The following is a 22,515-nucleotide window of genomic DNA, read 5'->3' on the forward strand; positions in this document are numbered from 1 at the left end:
AAAAAAAAAAAAAAAAAAAAAAAGTATATTTGCAAAGTTTGGCTTCCAAATTTCTCTTCTTTGGTTCGGGTACCAAATCTAGCCCTACCTTTTCTGCCAAGGCAACTTGCAAGATGGTGCTCGCACTGCCCAGTGCCAGACTGTCTTGTTTTCAGGCTGTGCAAAAGCTCTTGGAGCCAGGTCTCTCTTTGTCCTGCCAGCTGGTCAGCTTCCACTCAGACTCTATCATCATCTGCTGTGTGCTTGTCCCCTGACAGTGAATGGTGACACAGCAAATGCCCTGGAGCCTGCTGGGGCCTGCACTGGCAGTGTTTCTCTCTGGCTGGCCTTAATGCCTTGATTACTGGGGTTGTGTTTACCCTTGATGTGGCAAGTGGGCTTCTGTGCATCAGTGATTTTGCTGCCGGGAGCTCAGTGTGTTATGTCGCCAGGGGTTCGTGTGAACCAGCCTCCCCCTCTGACCTCAGGCTTTCCTGGGGATGATGAGAATGGCCTAGTGTTCCCCTGCCTCTTTCCACCTTGCCAATGCTTTAACCCTGGCTGCTGCCATAGCCCCAGGCCTCACTGAGGGGCATTGCTACTTCAGGTGTTTGCTGTGCCAAAAGCAGCTTTTTGTTCCTTTCAGAAGAGGAGAGAGGTAAAATTCAAGGATGCCAGCAGACTTCCTGGAACTGTTGGACACAGAGATAAAATGCCAAGACTTAGGCTCAAGTTTCCTTTCAGCCTGTCTAGAAAGTGTCTGTTGAAGCACTAGGATGCTTTAGTAGGCCTGATGCACCAAGAGAGGTTGCAGTTTGCTTACGAGAATAATATTCCTGCGACATGGGACTAGAGCACGTATTGATGCCTTGCCATTTTCACTTATTTTGGAGCTGAGCAGTGTGGGAGATAACTGAGCTCCCTGTTGCTACCCTAGGGAGACTGAGGGCATCACCTTGACAGTGGGACTTATCCATTTATTTTTTTGTAAAATCGGTAGTTCTGTTTCATTGCTCTTTCTATTTATAACTAGTGTCTCTTTGCAGAGTCGAGGCAATGTTCCACATTCCCACCACTGCAGCATCCAGACATGAACTGTTTCATGAGCTTCTGTTGACGTTTTGATATCTCACACAATTTTCCTTTTCTGTTATGTTTAGCCCGTGGCTCTCTGATGTTTTTCCCTTCTTACTTTCCTCCTTCTGCAGGATTGTGACCTTTCTGCCTTTCTGAATGTAGCTGCCCATGCCCCAGGTGCAGAGCTGTTTGTGAATATAGTAGTGACTGGTTTGTGCAGACACATCAGACTAACTTTAAACTCACCACGTTAGGTATTGTGAGCACAGTAGGTGCTGCCATGTGTCCTTTTTGCTGCGGGATGGTAATGCTTTGTGTGGCAAATAAAAGGTGCTACTCATTCGTCATCTCTCCTGCTCTCTGCTCACCTCTGCAGAAGAAGGGAAGCCCAGCATGCTCGTCTGTTGCCCTTGGCATAGGTGATGGCCTTGTGGATAGGATCCTGATTCTTTTTTTTTCTTTTTTTTTTTTCCCTAAACTAACACATCTTAGCCACTCCTTGACACAGTGTATGTAGTGACCTGGCATCTTGGTCAGCTAATCCTAAAACCTAAATGTGTCTTTCTCCACAGCTGAAAGAGCAAAGGGAAAAAGAGAGGCGACAAAAGAAAGCGAAAGCAGGAAGCATCTCTGAAGAAACCGGGGAATTTGATGACCTGGTGTCAGCATTAAGGTCGGGTGAAGTCTTTGACAAAGACTTATCCAAGCTCAAGCGTAACCGCAAGCGTTCGGGGAACCAAGGCTTAGATTCAAGCCGGGAGCGGGTGGTGACAAAGCTAAATTATTAATTACAAGAGAAAGAAAAATAATCAACCGAAAGAAGGTGATGAAAAAGTGCAAAACAAGGAAGATGGATGTGTGTGATGGCTCCTGGCTGACAGCTGCCCCAAAGGATTTCTTTGGTCTGTGGCTAGAGACATTACCTTTCCATGATCAGCTTTCCTCTCATCCCCCCTCTGTGCTCCTAATTTGAACCATTATAAAAGTGCCTCTGTGGAGCCAGCAGGGTCTGTGACTGGGCCACGCAGAGCCGACAGATTTGCTTCTGGGAGTTTATTGTGTCATCAAAGGCCTCATGGTGATGACAGAAAGTACTTGGGCCTTGCAGACTGCCTCACAGCTGGAGAAAGATAATTTTCTGTGTGCCAAAGTTAAAATGTGCTACGATCTCCATCTTGCTGATAATAAGCAAGACAAATTTCAGAAGAGCTCTGTAAACACCTGTTGCTTCTTCAGGATCTAGATTGGCCTTCGGGGGCTTGTCAAGATGTGGTTTTTGAGGTTACAAGTTCCCTCCCAGAATTGGATTTTTATAAGCCATATTGATTAGAGCCTGAAAAATGCTTTTGATACCATGTTCTGTACAGTATTTTTGTGTGACCTACATTGTCCAATGCAAGTGATGCTCAGAAGGAAGTAATCGGTTCTGGAAGAAAATGGAATTCAAGAATCAGGATCGACATAAAACGTTTTGCAAAAGTCTGTTGGATTCTGCTTTTCTAGAAACGATTTTCTGGAACTTGTTGATGGTAGAGCCTCAAAGTGATGAAATGCCTCTTCTAGGAAAGAAGTTCTGGCTTTTGTTTAGAAAACTATGCCACTGGCATGTTGGAGTTACACCTATATGATTGTGGAGCCTGTTGTAATTGCTGGAGGGTGGGAAGGAAACAACTGAACATTTCTTACCTGTTTGTGCAAGGTTTCTTAGTGGAGCACAATGGAATCTGGGAGCTCCCCTGTATCATCCACAGGTCGTAAGTGGCAAAAAGCAAACGGGGCCAAAAGCTGCAAGAAATGAGATTTCTTTTCCACTTGATGCTAGCTGCAGTTGCTGTTGGGATGGACTGGACTTTCTGTTTAACAGGCTGACCTTCACTGCACACACCCCACTCCTCCTTAGGGGAATCACATAGTATACTAGGATATAAATGGTGTCAAAGGAGAGCTGTGGAGCCCATGGCCTGTTCCATTTAGAAGGGATTATTTAGCGTGAACCAGTGGAAGGTCCTGTAAGGAAAACTAAGAACTTTTTTCAGGAGGACACAAAATTGTGTAAGCCAAGCAGGCTTTGGAGATGGGTGAATTCATAAGAAAAAAAATAAAATTGCATTTAAGCTACATGTATGAAGCACACAGTGAAAAAGCAGAGGACCCCAAGAAGAGGACTGAATTATGAATTTGGTGCATCTTCATGGCTCTAGGAAAGGGATTGGATTATGCAGGCTGTTGTGACCTTTTTTTTTTTTTTTTTTTTTTTTTCTAAATCTTGTCTTCCTTTTTGATTATCATCCCTGGAGAGGGAAAAGAAAAAAATGGTGATGGATTCTTCCTCCTAGACGAGCAGAAAACAAGAACATTTGAGAAGAGGGGCCCACCACATACAAACTATGCATCAACAGTAAACAGCGCCAAATGTCAAGGAATCCCAGGGAACTGAAAAAAACTCCATCAGTCACTTTAATCATTTGGTTTGATTTTTTTCTCTGAATGTCACTTAACCTCAGGCTCTGCACGGAGTCTGCAGAACAGAACTTTCTCTGCCATGCACGCTGCCTGATCAGTATTACACACTACCAATATTGGAGAAACCAACTGCGGTGGTTTTCTGAACACTAAAGTAATTATGTAAACTATGGAAAGAAGCAAAAAAGTCAGAATTGTTAAACTCTAATGTTTCATTGTTTACTGAATTTCGAGTCTCCCACCCCAGAATTTCCCTATTTACAACATTCCAGACTGCCGCGCCTCTGTATAATACTCATCGTAAAGAGCTGGTATCTTACAAGAGCTGGGTGCATTCTCCTCCCTTACTATCCCACTCCCCTTCTGGGATTAGCTATTAACAGCAATATCCATTGCAGCGGACACAAGCACCTTGTAGAAGAAAGACTGTATTTCTTAAAGGTTTTTGAAAGTTTAAGAAAAACTCTCACTTTTTTAAGCATTTTTATTTTAAATTACAAAATGGATTTTTAGAAATGTCTCTTGTAAATTATATTAACAAGCTCCTTGCTGCTCCCCGAAGTAGACATGCTATATCCCAGCCCTGTTTTGTTTGTCTTGTTTTAAAGCATGCCATATAACCTATGCCATGTAAGCCATATGAGAGGTGATAATATGTGCCAAATTGGTATACAGTTGAGTTTAGATTTTGATAATCCCTGAATTCCAAAGATGATGTTTTTAGGGATTAGGACATTGTAGATTTTTCCCCTCTTCATTCTCCTTGGTTTTAGGACTTACCCAGAAGTTCAGGTGTAGTGCCAAGGTCAGCCCTGGTGCAAGAAGATGTGACCTGTGGCTCTGTCAAACTCATGGCTGCTTGCTTGCTCCCCAGGTACTTGTTTGATAAAGCAGGCTGTCAGCATGGCAGTGCTGTTAGAGAAGAAACAGCTCAGGGCAAAACCCTTGAATATAAATACAGCACCCCCCTTCTGGTATTTTTCAAACCAGGTTTGTGGTGTGCTTTTTGCAACTGAAGTCACTTTGCCAGGCCACAGATGTAGCAAAAGCAGGGAGAGTGCTAAGCCCTCTGCCCGTTCGTGTACACAGTTTGGTCCTGATTTGAAAAGTTGTGTGATGGTACGCGGCGCTCCAGCCACACTGACAGAGTCAAAGAAAGCTGCTGTAGCTTTGCCACCTCCTCGATTCATACACCAGTAATAAGAGATTGTACAACTCCTGTAAATCAGCTGTGGGATACGTTAGTGGGACTGACAGACAGCCCAGAGCCATGCCCCTGTTTCATTGCAGCTCAGCTTTCCTAGCACTCCACAGCCCCAGACGTTTGGTTTGAATCTGTGATGGTGGCTGAAGGCTTCTTTCAGCGTGCTAAACAGTCTCCCCTGGCTGTGCACTCCATGGTGAATGTTCATGAAAAGCATTTGATTACTCACTGAGGCAAGCAGTTATTTCATTGAAGTGGTGACAGGCAGAGAGGCCCATTAATATGTCTACCATATGAGATGGGGCTGGCCACACAGGAGATAAGGAAAAAGTTGGCTCTGCTGTAGGGCCTGGCTTCAGATTTTTGCTGAAGCCAAGTCTGTCCTTGATTCTAGTCCCTTGGGTGCCGTGAGTGCATCTATGCTCTGTTCTTCATATGCGGTTGTGGTAGAGTTGCTTAGCGCTCAAGAAGACAGGAAAATCTTATTACTTGTCCTCTAGTGCTAACACAGCCTGAACAGGTATGGCAAGCAGTCAGGACACTGAGGCAGAACCTCTTCCCCACACTTTGAGAGACAGAGAAGAACCAAAGTCTGCTGTTGTCCTTGCAGCTGTGCCTAGCACCAGCATTTTACGTGGAAATCACTCTGTCTTTGGAAATAAGTAGAGGAGGAAGAAAAGTGTAACAGAAGGTTATAATTGAGGGCTTGTTCTGCGTTACTCTTCCTACAGAAGTGTAGTTGTTGCTAACTTTATGGTGAAGTTCTTCACACCTAGAAGAGGAGGTGCTTTCTAATTCTCCAAATCTTGCCCGTAGAAGTTTAGTGCTCCCTCACTTAACTGCATGTCTCTGCACTGTTCTTAAGCAGATTGCATTAGGATGACCCCAGAAAAGACTGCAGAACTCCCCTACACACACACATCACACTCCCTTTGGTTTGTGTCACTCCTCTCAGTTGGCCATAAGTCTTTGGCAACACTACAAGGTAAAGTGACTTCAGGGCAGTGAGGCCCTTCCATGCTGTGCAGCATAGCTATCGTCTGGGCACCGGTTCCCTACAAGAGCAGAAGCAGGACTAATGTTCGGGGAGAGAGACTCCCCGCTAGAGAGACAACTTGAGCATCCTTCTGAAGCTTTTCTGTAATGTGTTCACAGTGTCTGAGGAAGGGAAAGGAATTGTAAAGGGCCCTGATGGAGAACTGTGGGGCAGGTGTTTCCACAATGGTCAGCCCCACTGGCTGAATCTTTCCTCTTTTTTAGGAAAGCTCGCACTCTGAGCTGGGTTGCATGGAGAAGCTTGTGTCAGGAGTTTCTTTGAGGGGAAAGGAAATCAGTTGTACAGTTGATGATGTACATGATATATGCAGTTTTGTTTCTGGGTTGGTTGTTTTGTTGTTTTGTTTTTCTTTTTTGTTTGGGGGTTACATTATTATTATTTTTTTTTTTTTTAAAAAAAAAGGTTTTAGGAATCTCTAAGGGGAACCTGTAAATCTGACACCTCTATTTATTTTGCCTTATTTTAGTTTGCTATGTTTGTATGTATACACTGCATTGCAGCAAAGACTATTGAGACCGTGCCAGGGCATTACACCAGCGAGACAGCCAGCGTGGCTATTCAGCAGCAAGTTGAGCCAGGTGAGGGGCTGTTTGTGAGCAGCCTTGGTGTGGGAAGGGACAGAGGGGAAAAATTCCCTTTTGCTTTCATCATAATCACTCTGCCCCAGTGATACTCAACCTGGGAAGACGTGGCTTTTAAAGCATGTGGTGAACTGATGCAGGTGGGTTATTTTAGAACACTTCCTAAAGAAAAAAAAATAAATTTCTTGTTATCAGTTATGGTTAGAAGATTAAGAAGAGCAAAACTGCACAGCTGCTAGCTCAAACTTCACCCTTCAACCCAAATTCTGTCTTTAATGTCAGAGAAGCTTTGAGAGATGTGCAAAAGTGCTTCATGCCCTGTAACTTTTCACCAGAGTTAACATGTTGGTGGGACAAACTTGGACAGTTCTCCTTCCTCAGAGCTAAGATTCTTTCACATCTTCAGGGCCAAGGAAGAAGGATTTTTGCTACTTTCCCTCTTTCCTCCTCCACTCCACCTCCTCAGATTATCCAGGTAAACAAAGTTTTTTGGCAGATTAGTTTTGTACCCATGAACTCTCTAGCAATCACTACGTGTTTAGTGATGACTCCTTGGGTTCTGTACTGGACTTGGGAGATTTCTGATTGCCTGCTATCCAAAGAGTTAGCCACCATTGGCCACCTTTACTTCTGTTATTAAAGGATGAAGAAACCAATCTAGGTACCACAATTTGGCTAACTAAAAATGTAGACTTTATATATATATATATATATTAAACCTATCTGCTACTCTAAGGAGTAGTTTTGATGACCCAAATCTCCTAAAGCTGGCCAGATTATGCTCGCTGTGCCTGCTGAGAAGGGTGCCATCAGTTTAGAAAGGTGTTATGGCACCTAATTTCTAAAGAGGGTCTGGATGCTCAGTAGATCTTGCAATCCAGAGTCTTATGTTACTGGTGTTAATATAGAATAGATCCAGTATACCCAGTACAAGTTGCTCTGTGTTTACACCAGCATAATTCATAGCAGCATCTGGATCAAAACTCTCCTTTAAACAGCTTTGGCTGTTCACAAGATGTTCCATGGAGCTTGTGAAGGGCTTTTGCAAAAGTCCTTTCAGCTGTCCACTGCTAGGAGCTCTCACGTAGCTTATCTAGAAAAGTCTCTATGGCATGTCATTCACAACCTACCCCTCCCTCCCCATCTTTACACTTCCCCCTAAAAAGGCTCTTTAGAAGCCTTCGCAGTTTTAGGTTGTAAAGGGACACCAGGTACCACACTCAACACTTCTCCCTTCCAAACCATCTCCATCTTCATGCACCCTCCACCCCTGCGAGCCTGCTCAGCTTGAAACTTGCAGGTCGTTTTGGGAGGTGCCCCTGCCTGCTGAGCTTGGAAAGTACAGTGCTGCTTACTGAGTGGGAGGCTGCAAGCTGCTGTAATGCCTTGGCGTATCCTCATTTCTTAGTCAGTTTAAGACTATAAGTGAATTAAATGTACAAATCCTGTAGTGTCCTTTTTATCTGTATCTTTTTATAAGAATATACTGTAATACTAAAAAAAAAACACAAAACCAAAAGCAAAAAAAAAAAAAATTAAAGATATATTGCCCCCACTGTGTCTCAGTAATTTCTTTGTGTGCATTTTGTGTGCTTTTGCTGGAAAGTCTTAAAGGTAAGTTGGGGTCTGGGTATACTTTTTTTTTTGCTTGGCTCTAGGTCTTTCTCTTTGGTCAAGAGCTTGTAGCTCTTCAAGTGACAAAGGCACTGCAGAGCTGGTGAGAAACTTCACAGGTTATTCTGGCAGCAAGGTGGAACAACAGGCAACACTGGGGTTCACACACAACCAAACAACAAAACAAACAACCAACCAACCAAACAAACAAACAAAAAACAAAAAAAAAAAAGAAAAAAAAAAAAAAAAAGAAAAAAAAAGCCTGCTATCTAAGAGCTCATAATCCACATGTGGACATGCTAGTACACCAGCAGGAAAGGCTGCAGGGCTGGCCATAAACTCACTGCAAGAGTGTGACTGAGAGGAGACGATGGCTTCAAAGGCAGGAGTTAAATAAGAAAAGAAGCCGGGAGAGCCAACATCAGGCCTAAAGCCTTCAGAGATGCGGGGGGTGAGGGGGGAGAGGAGTTAGATGCAACAGCAGTGCAGGCAGGAGGCATATAAGAGCTAGGGCTAATCTGTGTGCGCTTGACGAGCGGGTGAATGAAGGGACATGCCAAAGAATTCCTTGGAGTTCAAGGGCAGAACCTCATTTTCATCTTAGACACAGCTGGTTCATTTACACACAGATCCCCCTGTCTCTGATCACAGAAATAGCTTGCTGACAAAATTCATCCTTAAGCCGCAACTTTTCATGTTTATCTTCAGCCCATCAAGGGGTGATGTTTTAACTGTGAGCTCCGGTGAGTCTGGTGCCTAGCTTTGTTGGGGGGGGCTTGCTGGCTGAGCAGCATACTCCTGCAGTGCATGGCTTCCAGGGACCTCAAACAAAGCCCCTGCTCTGAGTTCTGGCTCTCAGGTGGGAAGGGCCATGGCAATGAGCAAAAGGAATCAGGGGATAATTGCTTGCACAAGCTGAGGGCCAATGGACAGCAGGTGGGGGCTCTGAGTGCTGCATGGGAAAGCTCTTGTTTTGTACATGTTGAAAGGACTCTCTATTTAAGTCAGGCTTTGCTTTGAGTCTTTGCTATAAGGTTCTTGTTTTACAGATGCAAAGGTAGACGCAAAGAGATGTTTCTGAAATTCATGCAGGATGTGAGTGGCAGAGAGAAAATGAAAATGCAGAGACTTGCCTGTCTCTTTTCCTTGAGTTGCAGTAAAGGAGGCCAGACCATTGCTTTTCCTCTTCTTGGAGGTCAAGCCCAGCAGTATTTTCATTCTGCTTTGTGCAAACAGAGACGTATCCTACTGGAATTATAGGAAGAAGATTTTTCTTTCTTTAATATTTTGGCTGGTTTTGGAGTCCACAGCAAGGGGCTGCTGTTCTGCCCTAAAGGATGGCTCTCCTACAGAAGTTTCCTTCAGTCTTCTCATTTGGCTTCTCCTTATGGCCATGGACCTGCCTGTCCTTGTCATCACTGTGCAGAAGCAAGGTAAGTGCCTCCTGGCTTTTTTTCTGAGCAAAGCTAGCATCAGGGTTTAGCTGCCGTGAGTGAGTGGCAGTGAGAAGTATAAGGGGAGCTCTTCTCCCTTGCTGGGAAAGTCTGAGGATCTATTATTCATTGGTTTCTCCTTTCTTTAACCTTTGGCTTCTCTTTAAACAAAGATGACTGTTATCTCTGCCATAGCAGATAGGAATTTTTCTGTTAGAAATCTGCTTAGCCATTTGGGAACTGGTTTCTCTTGCTTGAAAACAAAATAATGAAAAACTTTTGCCCCCCTGCTTCACTTCCTCCTAGAGCCCAGAAGGTTTTCAAGGTTGTTGTACTAGATTTTGTTTGTTCATTACATGTTTCTGTGATGGCTTCTTTTTGTTGCCACTGAGACATAGCTGCTGTTTATCTCTACTTTGGTCAGACTCTCACCAGGAGGGAAGGTTCTTTTGTCTGTCTTTCTTTTTCCCTGTCTTCTTCTTCTGACTTTTTTTTTCTATACTTATGATTTTATTTACTTTTTTTTTTTTTTTTTTGTATTGGGGCAGGGGAAGGGTCTGCTCATCTTTATGACTATCAGCCTGTCAGACTGAATTTTCATGTGAGATAGTAATGAAATGATGCATTAAGAAGGCAAAATACCTTGCTCACATGTGCTTTGATGAGAGAATGAAGCAGAGGAGGAATAAAACAGGATAGGATGTCAGTCTGGCATACCTGGTTTTAATCTGTTTCTTGTAGTCTGTATATTTCTGCAAGTAAGGATTCTTTCAAAGGGTTAACTTTTGCTTTTTTAAGGACAAATATTTGTCCGCTCCCCTCTTTCTTCCTATGCTTAATTAATGAGGAGGAGCCTTCTGGTTCATAAGGGGGAAGAAAAAAAAACACAAAGCCCAACCCTGTTCAGCCACGATCAAAGCATGAAAAACTACGTGAATATGGTGAGGTGTTCCAGTGCGCTTACTGCCTCTCCCTGGGGTCTCCCACTGCCTGTGGTCACTTGGGGCGAGGACAGGGGAACCAGGCACCCTTGGCCTGCCTAGGGGAGCAGCTCCATGCCCACTCTCAGTGCTTTGGGCCAGGGCAGCTGTATGTCTCTGCAGGGCCTATTCCTTGAGATACTTAGATAGTTACTAGTATCTATACTAGTGGCTGTAGACTCTTGTTTGCTTGTTTATTTTCTGTTTTTAATGGTAAAATTTAAACTAAGCGCTTCATTGTGCTGCTGCCACTGTCCCTCCAAGACAGTCTTTCTTCTCACTTGGTCTTGGAGAACCTTTGTATGAGTTGCAAATCCAAGCAGAGGTCCTGCAGCCATTGGGCTGTACCTGCAAGCCCGCTCTCACTAGGGTACCCACAGCACCCGGGCTGAGGGTCTGCCTCTGGACTATAAAGCTGGGGTTACTTGGGGCAGAGCATGTCGGTGTGACCGTGCCACCTGGGCCTGCCTATCTGCCTGTGAAGTGGAGGCAGAAATCCCTGACAGAGCACTGCGGAATGTTGCCTCTGGCACCCGAGCTTGTGGCTTCAGGGATGGCTCAGGTACTTGCTGGGTGGTGGAGATGGGGGTGAGAGAAACCTTCCCTGTCTCCTCGCTGCTTCTGCTGAAAGGATGGGTAGGTTTGGTCCTGACTCTCTTCCCCTCTTCACCAGCTACTGCCTTAGGTTATGGCAACCACAGGCCCAAAGAGGGTTTGTGGTGCGCTGGGGGCTTTCCTCTGGGGAGGGCTGCTGCATTTTCCTACCACAACAACATCAAACCCTTGGGGTCACCACTCAAATGCTGGGCTTAAGTTAATGTGGGAGCCAAGGAAATGCTCTTTGCCCACTTTATTTTAGATGTGGAGTACTGTAGTGTTGAGGCAAGTCCTTGCAGTGCTCTTAAAAGCAGAATGTGCCTGTAGTTACATTAGCTAGAAAAATAACAACCAGAAAATGGAGGAAAAAGTATGAAGAGGACATCATAACTTACTGAACTGTGCAAGATGTGGAAGAAGGCTTTTGTCTGGCTGAAATGTCTGTCAGTGCTATCTATAGTGTCATGTCTACTGTGTTATATAGTAAAGCCTTTGCCAGTTGTCCACCATCATGGTGATACAGTGGAAGCAGTTATGAGGGGTTACTGTGGTACCTCAGGATTTTAACTGGACAAGACTTTCCTCAGGTAACCTGGATGCTGTTTGTCTTCCCAGGCAAGTCTGGATCTGCTCTTATTTCAATTAACACCCAAAGGTAGTGTTTCTTTTTTTTTTTTTTTTTTTTTTGTTTTTGTTTTTTTGTTTGGCAGGGTTTTCCTTCCAGCTGGGCTCCCAAACAGGGTAACAACTGTTCAGTGCCATGCCTTGTTCTGCTGTAAGCAACCTTTTGCTCCTGATGCTCCTCAACATTGGAGCCCCCCTTTTGTCTTCTTTGTCACTATGGCCCTTTGCTACTTGCCTCAGGAGGATTTGCTGCCCTTTCTCTGTGGCAGTAGCAACTGCTGGAGGTTGGGCTCTGGTTAGAGCCCCTTGCAGAAGATCATCCCTGGTATGAACCTTCTTACATGTAAAATGTGGCTCTTTTAAAATAATAACAAATCATCTTCCCTTCTTCTGGTCTCTGGAATGAAAGCTTGTCCTTTAGCAGGGAGGAAGCAACTTCTGCAGCTGGAGAGCTGAAGCTGCTTCTGGGGCCAGTGGGGACACATGGCCTTTCACTGCTGAAGCAGCTCCAGAGCTGAGGCAATGTGACATTGGGACCAAGCTGGCTGTGGCCTTGGGGATGCTGATCTTGTGCCAGCTCCTGGGGTGTCAGTGCTGGGCTGCATCAGCAGGCATGTCTTGGACTTTCAACAAGGTCAAAGGGGGAGACATCAGCTTGATCTTAGCTATGGGACTTGTCCTTGTGAGGCGGCTGCCAGTTGCCAATCTGTTCCTGATTAACCCTCTCCCAGGGGATGCTGACTGGCACGTCCCAAACCCAAAATGGGATGGGAGGAGAAAGGGGCTAAATCAGATATTGAAACAATCTCAGTCTCTAATTTTTAACCCGGGCTGGCATCCTAATCAAGACAGAAAGACAGCAGGAGCTTGGACAGGGATCAGTAGCGCTGACAGTGCTGCACAGAGCAGAACCAGTATAATTATGGGCGACTGAACATAATCATACAAATAGCTGAGCTCTGATGAGGAGTAGGCTCTTTCCTGAGAACTTCTTGGAGGAGTGGTGGCCAGTTGTCTTCTTTCTTACTCCTTCCAGCACTTCCCATCAGCTCTGCAAGGAGCTTTACCACTACTAATTGCCTGTGCCTTTTGCAGTCACTGAAATGGGACCTAGGCTGTCATTAGTGGAAGTGGATTTTTCTCCTTGGGAGGCAGAAAGGTGAAATCTTCATTAAACAATTGGAAGAAGCTGAGGGGCAGAAGCCATATCTGCTAAAAGCAACCATGTTAACTTGATGGCAAATATTAACTTTTCCAGATATATGTCAGACATGAAGCACTCAAGTCTGAAGATCTGATCATGGGTGATCACTGCCAAGTGCATGGAGCAATGGGAAGGTTGGAATAGTGTCCCCATCTGCAAACAATAATTTGAATGACTTAGCAAGCACAACGTGTTGGTCTGGCCCAAAGCCCTGTGGTCAGGTCCTCCTGGGTCGTGGTCCAGGCCTGTAGCAGTAGGACTGTCCTCTTCTTCCTGCCTTGGTCCCAGCAAGCTATGTGGGATGCCAGGGCCCATTTCTCTGCTCCATGCCTGTGTCCAGGACAGGGCATGGTGCTTGGGCAATGGGGGATCTCTGTGCACCTGTGGGTCAGTGGCTCCACAGCATTGCCAGCACTTCCGCCATTTCCCCCTCCTTGCTCTTTGGCCTCCACCAGCCGTCTCTGTCTCTTCCACTGCTGGTTCTGGGCCCAGGTTATGCTTCTCTACTCTCGCTCTGTGTGGGCCCCCTGGCACAGAGCAGTGAGGTTTGGGGCCAAACCTCACAGAGCTGCCTCTGCTAACCCCAGCAGCTTTGCTTCCCAAATGCCTCAGAGGTGCTCCCAGCCCCAATGGAAGCAGGGGCTCAACTGGAGACCAGCCGGTCCTTCAGCAAGCTGCAATCATGTGTGTGTGTGGAGACATCTTGTCTGAGGGGGGAGGCTAAATCTAGGCTGCAGTAAAACCCCTGAACAGCAGCTCCAGCACCAGCTGCTCTGACAGGCCCAAGTATTCGTTTCCCCATTGAGCTCCTCGCTGATGTGAACATGGCCTCTGTGCACGTGTGTCTGCAGGGGAACAGGTGCCAAAAGTGTGTCTGCAGGGGAAATTTTTGCTGGTGCCAGGCCAGGGTGGAGGAACACTTGGGCTCTGCACTCTTCCCTTCTATAAATGGTTACGTTTAAAACAGGTTTCTTAACTTAGGTTACAGCAGTGAGGGATGGATGAGCTTTGCTGTAAAGAGGGAGCTCCCAGCAACCCATGAAGTGGAGGAAGATCTTGGCCAGATTGGGTAGGAGTTGGGGATCAGGAATGTGACCTGTTCCCACAAATTGTGAAAGGACTTCTCCCAGCCATGCATGGACTTGTGTCAGACATCTAGTGGGATGTCTGCTGTCATGTGGCAGAGTGAGAGGTGAAGGGAGTGAACTGCTGCTACTGAGACCTCATCCCACACCGTAGGATGTGGTGGTACCCCTGCTCTCACGTGAGGTGCTCAGTCCAAGCCTTGCACCCCAGGAGCTGCCTCGCTGTTGGCTGAGGGCATGGGGAGATCTTGTCAAGTTCAGTGAGGGAGGGGAGGCCAGGACGTGGGGAGCCCTGCTCCTGCTGCTGGTGAAGCACCGGAGTGCTCGCTCGCCTGCTCCAGCCAGCTGGGTTTAATTTTAGAAACACAGTGCTATCTTGGGGCATCTTTTTCCACGGAATGCAAGTCTTTAAGTAAATAAATAACAGCTTTGTCGAGGTGGAATGATGGCCCATAACCACACTGCAAAACACGCACCGAGCAAGTCGAGCCCTGTTTCTCTTGCATGTGGAACTACTTTGTGCAGATACAGTGGCTGCATTGCCTCCCTCCCCTACTTCGACCCCCTCCTGAGCAGGCCATGTGCATTGATTAAAAAGAAATAAAAACACCTTGAAATACCAGCCTCAGAGAAGTGGAAATGAAAACGCCTCCAGCTGCTGGGGTTCAGCTAGAGTTCTCTGGAGTAGGTTTGCAACAGCTATGGTTTACCAGCCATCGGCTAAGTGTTACTGTCCATGCCTTTGCTGCATCTGGGACATCCCAGAAGGATGTGCTCCTAGGCATCCTCGGCAAGCCTTGGGGGAAATAGCAGGCTATAAAGATGAATGCAAGAAACTTGTGTTTAAATACCCCTCCCAGTCTGGCTGGCCAAGAGCCTTCTGCACGCAGTTGTGTTGCTTATGGCTGAGTGTCCTGGGTGTGTCTGTCAAAGCTTGCTTGCTGGCTGGAAAATCCTGTTAAAGCCATTTTACCAGAGCAAGGGCCCATTTGCACTCTCGGGTCCAGCAGCTCTGAAATGCCTGCATGGCATCTGTTGCATAAGCCGATTGTAACCCTGTTGCCCTGAATCAGCAGGGAGAGCTCTTGGGCTCCCGGTCTGAGCAAGATCTTACTGTGATGGCCTTCCTCTGACGTACCTAAAATCTGCTAGATGGAACAAATGGTGTTAAAATTACCCTGGCTACTGGCTTTGTTGTGGATTTCCTCCCACCGCATGCTGCTGCTGCTGGGACAATACGGTGGCAGAGCTGACGGGATGCTGTGCTTTTAAGGAAATTAGGTCAGGAGCACCCATCTTGGGTGCATTAGGAGTTGGCAGCAGCACTCTGGGTGCCTCCTCAAAGCCAAAGGGGTGGCTAGACTGTGCCTAATCGCAGAGGTATGAGTGAGCTCTGGCAACAGTCTTTTTAGCAATTGGGTTTGAAATTGGCATCTGTGGCTTGGAAAAAGTTTTATGTAGCATCCTCTTGTCATGCAGGCAAGGATGCTTGAAGAGGTTTTGCTCTGCCCCTTCCTGTGTAAGAAGACAAGCATATCTTGTCCTTCGTATCCCCACAGCCCTCGGGAGGAGTGTTCTGTGCAAAAATGTGATAGGTTTTGTGTGTTCAGGTTTAGTTTATGAATTCACTGCGGGGCCTGGGGGCTGCTGGCCGCCCCTTGGGCGAGCTGGTGGCTTCCCTTTCTTGAGGGCTGCCAGGGTAGGGAGGATTTTCCACAGCCATGGTTCTGCCTGCTCCTCCTCATGGCTGCTCTGTGAACTGCCTGGTTAAGCCATCTCCTCTCCTCCTCAGCCCGTGGCTCCCACTGATACCACAGCTCTGGAGAGATTTATTTATTTATTTGTTCTAAACCCTCTTGAGGGGCCAGGCGAGCTCTGCCCGTGTTCCCTACAAGGTGGGGCTCACGGCAGCCCTAGCAGCAGCCTGTGTTTCCACTGAACCCAATTAAGATTCAGTCTTGGCAGGATGGAGCCTTCTGAGTTGCCAGCTGCAATAGGAGAGAAGAGGCTTCAAGGGCAGCAGAAACGATTCCCTCCCCTCAGCTCCGCTTATTTCTTGGATCTGGGCTGAGGATGGCCCCAGGAGCTGATCTGCAGAAGCCAAATGAGCCGCACAGAGCTAAAACGTTTCCATTCAGCGTCAGGCCCTGGGTGGGGAAGCACAGAGGCTGTGGGTGGCAGCCGGGGAGGTGGCTGGAGGGGAGGGAGGATGCAGCCCCACGCGCTGCCCCGGGACAGCAGCAATTCCAGCTCAGCTGCAACTTTGCACATGGGGAGACTCTCAAGTGCTGGAATGACCCCATTAATTAAACAGGCTGTTCTTTAAGGACTTGGAAAGCAGTGGTAGTGGGAAGTCAGAGCTGAAACCCTTCTCCCTCTGGAGCAGATGCTACCTGGTAGCAGGCTGTGAAGCTCCGCTGCTGGCGATGGAGCTGTGCCATGACTTGTACCAGCTGCTAACTGGCCTAAGGCACTAGTAACGGAGCAGCTGTGTATCTGCTGGCACATGTTTTTTCCAAGCATAATATTAACACAACTTTACAGTTGCCCGGCTGTTTTGCTGTCTTCCCCTCTTCCTCCCCTGCCTCCTGTCACTTGGGCACGCTTTGCAGCCAAGCTGCCCTTCACAGTGGAACCAGAAACCTTGCTTTTGCTGGCCTTGCCTCTTTTCAGTTGTGTGCCCTGGAAGTGTCATGGGTATAGAGGAGAGAAGTTTGAGACTAAGTCTGTGTGGGAACAGCTTAGAAGGATGGAGATCTTCTGGTTTCGCGCAGGCTGTCCAGAATTTGAGGATAAACTCTGCCCTCTTCTGCTGAGGCTATTGAAGAAGCAATGGTATCTGTAACAGTTGTTGCTTGGGGAAACCCAAGTCAGCCATGCAAGGTGAAGCTTGGCAGCAGCAAGATGGAGCAGAAGTTGTGTGCGTGGCACTGGGGAGAGCCACAGCCATTAGGCAGCTTGCCTGGTGACGGCCCTGCCCTTGCAGTTGGGCTGTGAAAGTGGAGCTGAGCAATACTCGGTTTGTCGCACAGCTCTGCTCCGAGTGAGTGTCCAAGGGCATCCAGCCCTTCCAGTAAACTTGTACTCAGCCCCGCTTAACCACTACAATTTTGGGTACTGTCTCCTCATCAAAGGAGCAAGTAGGATGAGTTCAAAATTAGAAGTGCTAAACCCAAGGCTTTCTAAACCCAGCCATGGCAGCACGGAGGGAGAGGAAGGTAGAGCTGGCTGGATTTGTGTCTCGGCTATTGCTGCATAGGCTTCTTGTGACCACAATGAAAATGTGCTCTTATTATGACAGCCTGCACTGAGCTCACCCAAAGCCTTTCAGGCCCAGCTTGTGAAAAAGGGTTAAGCCACTCCACCCTGTGCCTTTCCAGGGAGTGTGCCAGATGTGTCAGGAGTTGCCATCATCAGATCACTTGATTTTGAGACACATTTTGAGACTTCATGCTAAAGCATCAAGAAAAAAAAAAAAAAACAACCCACAATTGCTTAGCCCACTGCACCCAGCAACTCCTGTTTTCACCTTTGCTGAAATGCTAAGCTGGTCTTGGAACAAGTCTGTAATAAATGGAGGGAAGTAAACTGTTTCTATTTAACTAATTAGCAGTCCTAGATCCTGGCCAAAGCACACACACGAAGTTACAGGCGTTTTTAAGCTGTAACACGCCTGCATAAGTGTTGCTGAGGCAGCCAGGAGCCACAAACGAGCTACAGGCCAAGGAGGGGGTGGGATGTGGGACCAGATTCTGTTCAGTCAAAGCCTGTGTAAAGCTGAGTAACTTTAGGGACTTAGGAAGAATTACTGCAGGTCACCAGTGGTTTAAAATAGCTAAAAGTTTGTCCCCATTTTTAGTGTTCAGCTGTTGTTATTTTTAGGGTATGGTTTGAGTGGTTCCTGTTCTGGAAAAGGAGGTCCCTTTCTAAGGTATTTCAGGCCATGCCTTACTTCTATTCCCTGCTCTTCTTCCCCCAGCACTTTTCTGAAAGCACTGCTCCCTTTGACACAGTTCATGGCTTCATGAATACTTAGTGACCAGCTTCTGCTGGCTTCCCTTTTAGTCTCTGCATCCAGTTTTTTCCAGGGCAGTCTAAGGGTGGGGTGGCTAGCCTCAGGATGTGGCCACGAAGGAAGATGCAGGCTGCATTGGCAGGGAACTGACAATAAAACACAAATGGGAAATTAGCTGGGACAAGTGAGACCTTTCTGGAGGAAATGACAAATGGTGCCTTGTAAGGGCTGCCACGATCAGCAACACTTTGTGTTCCAGTTGGGTTTGGTGTGTATGGTGGTAGCGGTGCTGCTGCTGCTCTTAGGGCATCTTCCAGGAGAAGGATGTGGTGGGCTAATGCTTTACTCTGTTTCTTCTGCTTAAATTGACAAAAATTCACTTCCAAATTAGGAAGTGTCCCCTAGAAAGGGGGGTATAGAGCTTTGTGCTATGGTTCCAGGATCTGCAGCATTTTGGGGCCGTTTCAGTCTGTGGTTCCTCAGGCTAAGAGTCAGAGTGCTTGAGGTACCAGTTTCTTACGTGACTGCAGCACAAAGCAGTGCTACATTATGTGTCCACTGGCTCAGAACAGGCAAGTGGGAGAAGCTGGGTTAAAGATAAGAAATGAAAAATTATGATGCTAAATCTACAGGATTACTCAGTTTAAGAAGGGCCAAATAGAGCTGAGTTTCATTCAACAACAACAATGAAATTGCAAGAGATCAGTCAAGATAACTTACTACTGTAGGGAAGCTACTAATTGCTGACTAATCATGGCAACATAAAGCCTGTTTTGGTGCTCACCCTCAGTTAAATATTTATAGAAGCTTATGGATTAAAACATAAAGGTTTATTTGAATGAATGAAAAGCGCATTCAAAATCACATGGAACAACTAGTGTTTATTAAAAACAGTGGACACAAAAAAAAGCAAGCCTCCAAAAAGTATTCATCAACATCTTACACCATAGCCCACCCAGAACCACCGAAACATACAGTGCTACCAGCTTGTTTCTCTTGCAAAATATTCTGTTGACTTATGCTGGCTTCATTATCTATAAATGTGCATAGTTTCAAGACTTTATACTACAAACATGAGCATAAAATGGCACCAAAGTCTGTTCGTCTGAAGCTTCCACTCACTCTCAACCTAAGAAAATGTAGTGAAGTGTGCGTAAGTAGTGGGATGTGCATGGCAGTCATGCGTGTGCTTTGTAGGGCCTCAAGTCCTTTGTGTGAGCTTTACAGCATGACAGCAAACTTCTCAGAAGCCGAAGAATCATGCCCCAAAGTCTCATTTTATCGCTACTGAGTTGCCTAGTTTCCTTTTAGCTCTGAAAACTAGCTGGAGGCTGGGTGAAGGCAGGGAGGGCAGGGTGCGTTGTGCATGGTGGGGGTTAGTGCAGTGCCTGTGTGAGGCAGTACCTTAGCAGGTTCCAGACGTGCTTCCTTTTCCAGAGGCTTTGCTTCTGTGCCAAATGAGGGAAGCTGTTGTGCACAGCAGCTCCACTGATGAGCGCTGTCGCTGCAGGGTGAGCTGAAATGCTTGGTGCAGTCAGGCTGTGTGTCCTGCAGGGGAAGCCTCCACAGTGCCGCAAGAAGGTAGGTGTGTGCTGCAGAAGGTGGCACCTCCCAGAAGGTGGCACGGTGTCTTGGCTGTAGGCAGCCTAAAGTTCTTCGCTCAGCTTCCTCACGCAACCTGGGAGCTGTGTGTTCCTCGATGCAGTCATAGGAAAGGTGAAGTGCTCTTTCTTCCAGTTACTGCTTTGTAGTCTCCTTTGTTAGCTAAAGCCACTCTGGGTTTCTTGCTCCTTTGTAACCTAGAAGGCAACTGGCTTTTTTGTTGTTCTTCAGTTGTGCTTCAGCTAGCAGAGATACCTGGCAATCTCCTCAAAAGCAAGCATGGTTTAGCCTCTTTGGGAGCGAGGACCTGCAGCTTCTTGCCTGGCTTGATGCCACACAGAGAGATAATTCACTATATATCTCCTGTACAATGTTAAGTTGACTTACTATTGATTTACAGACAGATCAGTGACATTGATGGAATCAGGACTACAATACTGAATGTAGGCATACAAATGGTTACGGAGTTGGGCACCTCTCTTATCAGGCTTCCCAGAGTCTCTCCTCCTTTTCTGAGCTTGCTCAGCAGCAGCTGCTGTGTGTGCCTTACCTCAGTAACAATGGTAAAAAATCAATCTGCTCTGGACAAAGCTCCTTCTGTGTTAACCACTGTATGAGACTTGTAGTGCACAAGCAAATACATTTGTAATGTAACCTATTGCCTCCTTAGCTTAAACCTATGCTTACTTTAAGCAAGCAGGGTGTGCGTGACTGGTATGTGCTTTCCTGATGCTCACATTTTAATCTTATTGCATGAGAAGCAACTACTTGCCAAGTTTAAGACACTTTTCCAGTAACCTCTTTAACTTAGAGTTGTCTTTGACTCTGTATTGAAAGGGAAAATCCTGAATCATATGGGAGCTCATATTAGCCATAAACACTAGAAAACACATAAAACAAGGTTGAAAACATCCTCCCCTTTAGTGCATTTAAATTAGTGTTTAAAAAAGGATCAATCTATATCAACAAAACAATGTTAATTAATATCTAGGATAGTCAATTATCAAAACTATATAGAGCTACTTGTTAATCCCCCCCTCAGCTACTTAACATGGGGCCACTTAAATGCTCAAAGGTCAGAAGATTTCATGAAATCAAGTTAAAAAATCGTGCAGGAAAACTCTCCAGGTGGGGCAACAGCACCTCTCCTGTTCTTCCAAGCAAGTTGCTACTGGTCTTAGTCTCGGCTGTCAGGACCACGCAGCTTGCTGGCTGCTAGGAGCTGTGTTGTAGGAAGGAAAAAGTGGAACCTTCTGGGGCTTGGTGTGACAGTTTAGTCTAAAGTTAGGGCGAGCTGACACCTACTTCCATGCTTGATATAATTAAGCCCTTAAGAGTGCAGACACAGTGCCTCAATGTATTTGAGTGCTAAGGTCAGAACGCGGCAATACGCTTCCAAAATTGCATAACTTACCTTTCAGATCAGCAAAATAATTCTAACACCAGCAACCCTCTGTTTTAGATCATTTCACAGCATTTACGGCAGAGAGCTGGGCAGCTGCCCTCTTTTTTTCTTTCAAAGCTGACAGGTGGGTGTTTCCCAATTGTGGGCAAGGGAAGCAATACCAATTCAAAGGGATGGGAGCTGCCTCTCTGACCCTAGCTGTTCCTCAGCTTTAATCTCTGCTGTGTGGTAGGGTCCCAGAGCTGTTTTCTTCTTACTATCACTCTCTAAATGCAACTGGTGGGGATGGAGGCACAGACAGACAGAAAGAACTCTGAAATCCTAATCCTTGACTTAAAAATAGTTGTCAAATAACAGTACTTTCAGCACTTCCTTCATTTCCAGAGCTCACAGTTGCATGGTGTGATGACAGCAGCTGTGAATATTTCACAGCATGAAGAAAAAAAACCCTCTGTGGTATAACTAGGAAGCTTTGTTCAAGCTCATGGTGAGGACACTGAAATGGAACTACTGGCTGAGTGGAGAAGTCTGTCCTCTAAAAAACACACATCCTCAACAGCTGGGGTAAGTGGCTCCTCTGTTCACTCAGCAGTAAGCTGACAGAGTTGTGTGCTATACCTACTGAGATCTCCAAGCCTACCACAGCTGAGTGGCGCAGATAATGTGAGCAGCTGTGTGTGAGCAGTGGTTACCTGGAGGGCTGGAGGTATCTGGATATGCTCTATGCCCTTGAGAAGTCTCCCCTCTGCCCACCTGTTTTACTGAGCAACTTCACCTCCTCGATCACGATGTCGTGAGTAACTGCTTTGCACATGTCATACACAGTCAGGGCAGCCAGGCTGGCAGCTGTCAGAGCTTCCATCTCCACACCTGTTTTCCCCCAGGTCTGGCAGGAGCAGTGGATCACCACTGCGCACCGGGCCTCGTCCAGGCTCAGAGACACCTCCACGTGACTGAGAGGGATGTTGTGACACAATGGGATCAACTGGCTGGTCAGTTTGGCTCCCTGAATCCCTGCAATCTGGGCTACTGCCAGCACATCCCCTTTCTTCATTTGGTTCTGCCTCACCATCCCAAATGCCTTCTCACCCAGGCGGACAACAGCACCAGCAACAGCCCTTCTTCTGGAATCCGGCTTCCCTCCGACATCCACCATGGTGGCCCGTCCTTCCTCATCAGTGTGAGTCAAATTATCTGAGGCACGAGGGACGTCGGAGCAAGATGCTGAATCCCTGGTACAGAATTCAGATCCTGGACTTGCCTCTTTGAGCTGACAGTCCACAGAAACTTGGCCAACAGGAGAAGCCTCAAGGCACTTCGTGTCAAATGTGGAGCTCGGGTCCTCCTGGAAGACACAGAAGCCTCTCAGCTGGGTTTGTAGAATTCTTGTCCTTATGTAGCACTGTTGCTCTGGGTGAGATACTGGCAGGATAAGCTGTCCTGGAAGTTTATTTTTCAGTAATGCTTTTTCCATTTGTTTGGATAAACTTGCTCTCAAAGTTGGCCAGTGGCTAGATGTGTGGCCCCACTGTTTTGAATTTGGGGGATACTGCAGGGCATCTTGGCGTAGTGGGAATGACAGCAATACAGGCTCT

At 46.6% G+C, this 22,515-nt stretch overlaps 2 protein-coding genes across 10 annotated transcripts in view; one reads left to right on the top strand and one right to left on the bottom strand.

Annotated features, from left to right (window-relative positions):
* The window catches only part of DAAM2 (dishevelled associated activator of morphogenesis 2), a 193,933-nt gene extending 186,017 nt beyond the window's left edge, over positions 1–7,916 (top strand). For all 5 annotated transcript variants that reach the window (XM_084515887.1, XM_084515888.1, XM_084515886.1 and 2 more), the window contains one exon: positions 1,629–7,916. In XM_084515887.1, coding sequence (XP_084372013.1) covers positions 1,629–1,844 — 216 coding nt within the window. In that variant the 3' untranslated portion in view covers positions 1,845–7,916. The remainder of the gene's footprint in view (positions 1–1,628) is intronic.
* Positions 7,917–18,774: 10,858 nt separating this feature from the next.
* The window catches only part of MOCS1 (molybdenum cofactor synthesis 1), a 32,170-nt gene continuing 28,429 nt past the window's right edge, over positions 18,775–22,515 (bottom strand). For all 5 annotated transcript variants that reach the window (XM_084513787.1, XM_084513788.1, XM_084513789.1 and 2 more), the window contains one exon: positions 18,775–22,513. In XM_084513787.1, the coding sequence (XP_084369913.1) occupies positions 21,642–22,513 (872 nt within the window). In that variant the 3' untranslated portion in view covers positions 18,775–21,641. The remainder of the gene's footprint in view (positions 22,514–22,515) is intronic.

The sequence above is a fragment of the Aythya ferina genome (assembly GCF_964211825.1).
Source record: "Aythya ferina genome assembly, chromosome: 3".
Classification (NCBI taxonomy): Eukaryota; Metazoa; Chordata; class Aves; order Anseriformes; family Anatidae; genus Aythya; species Aythya ferina.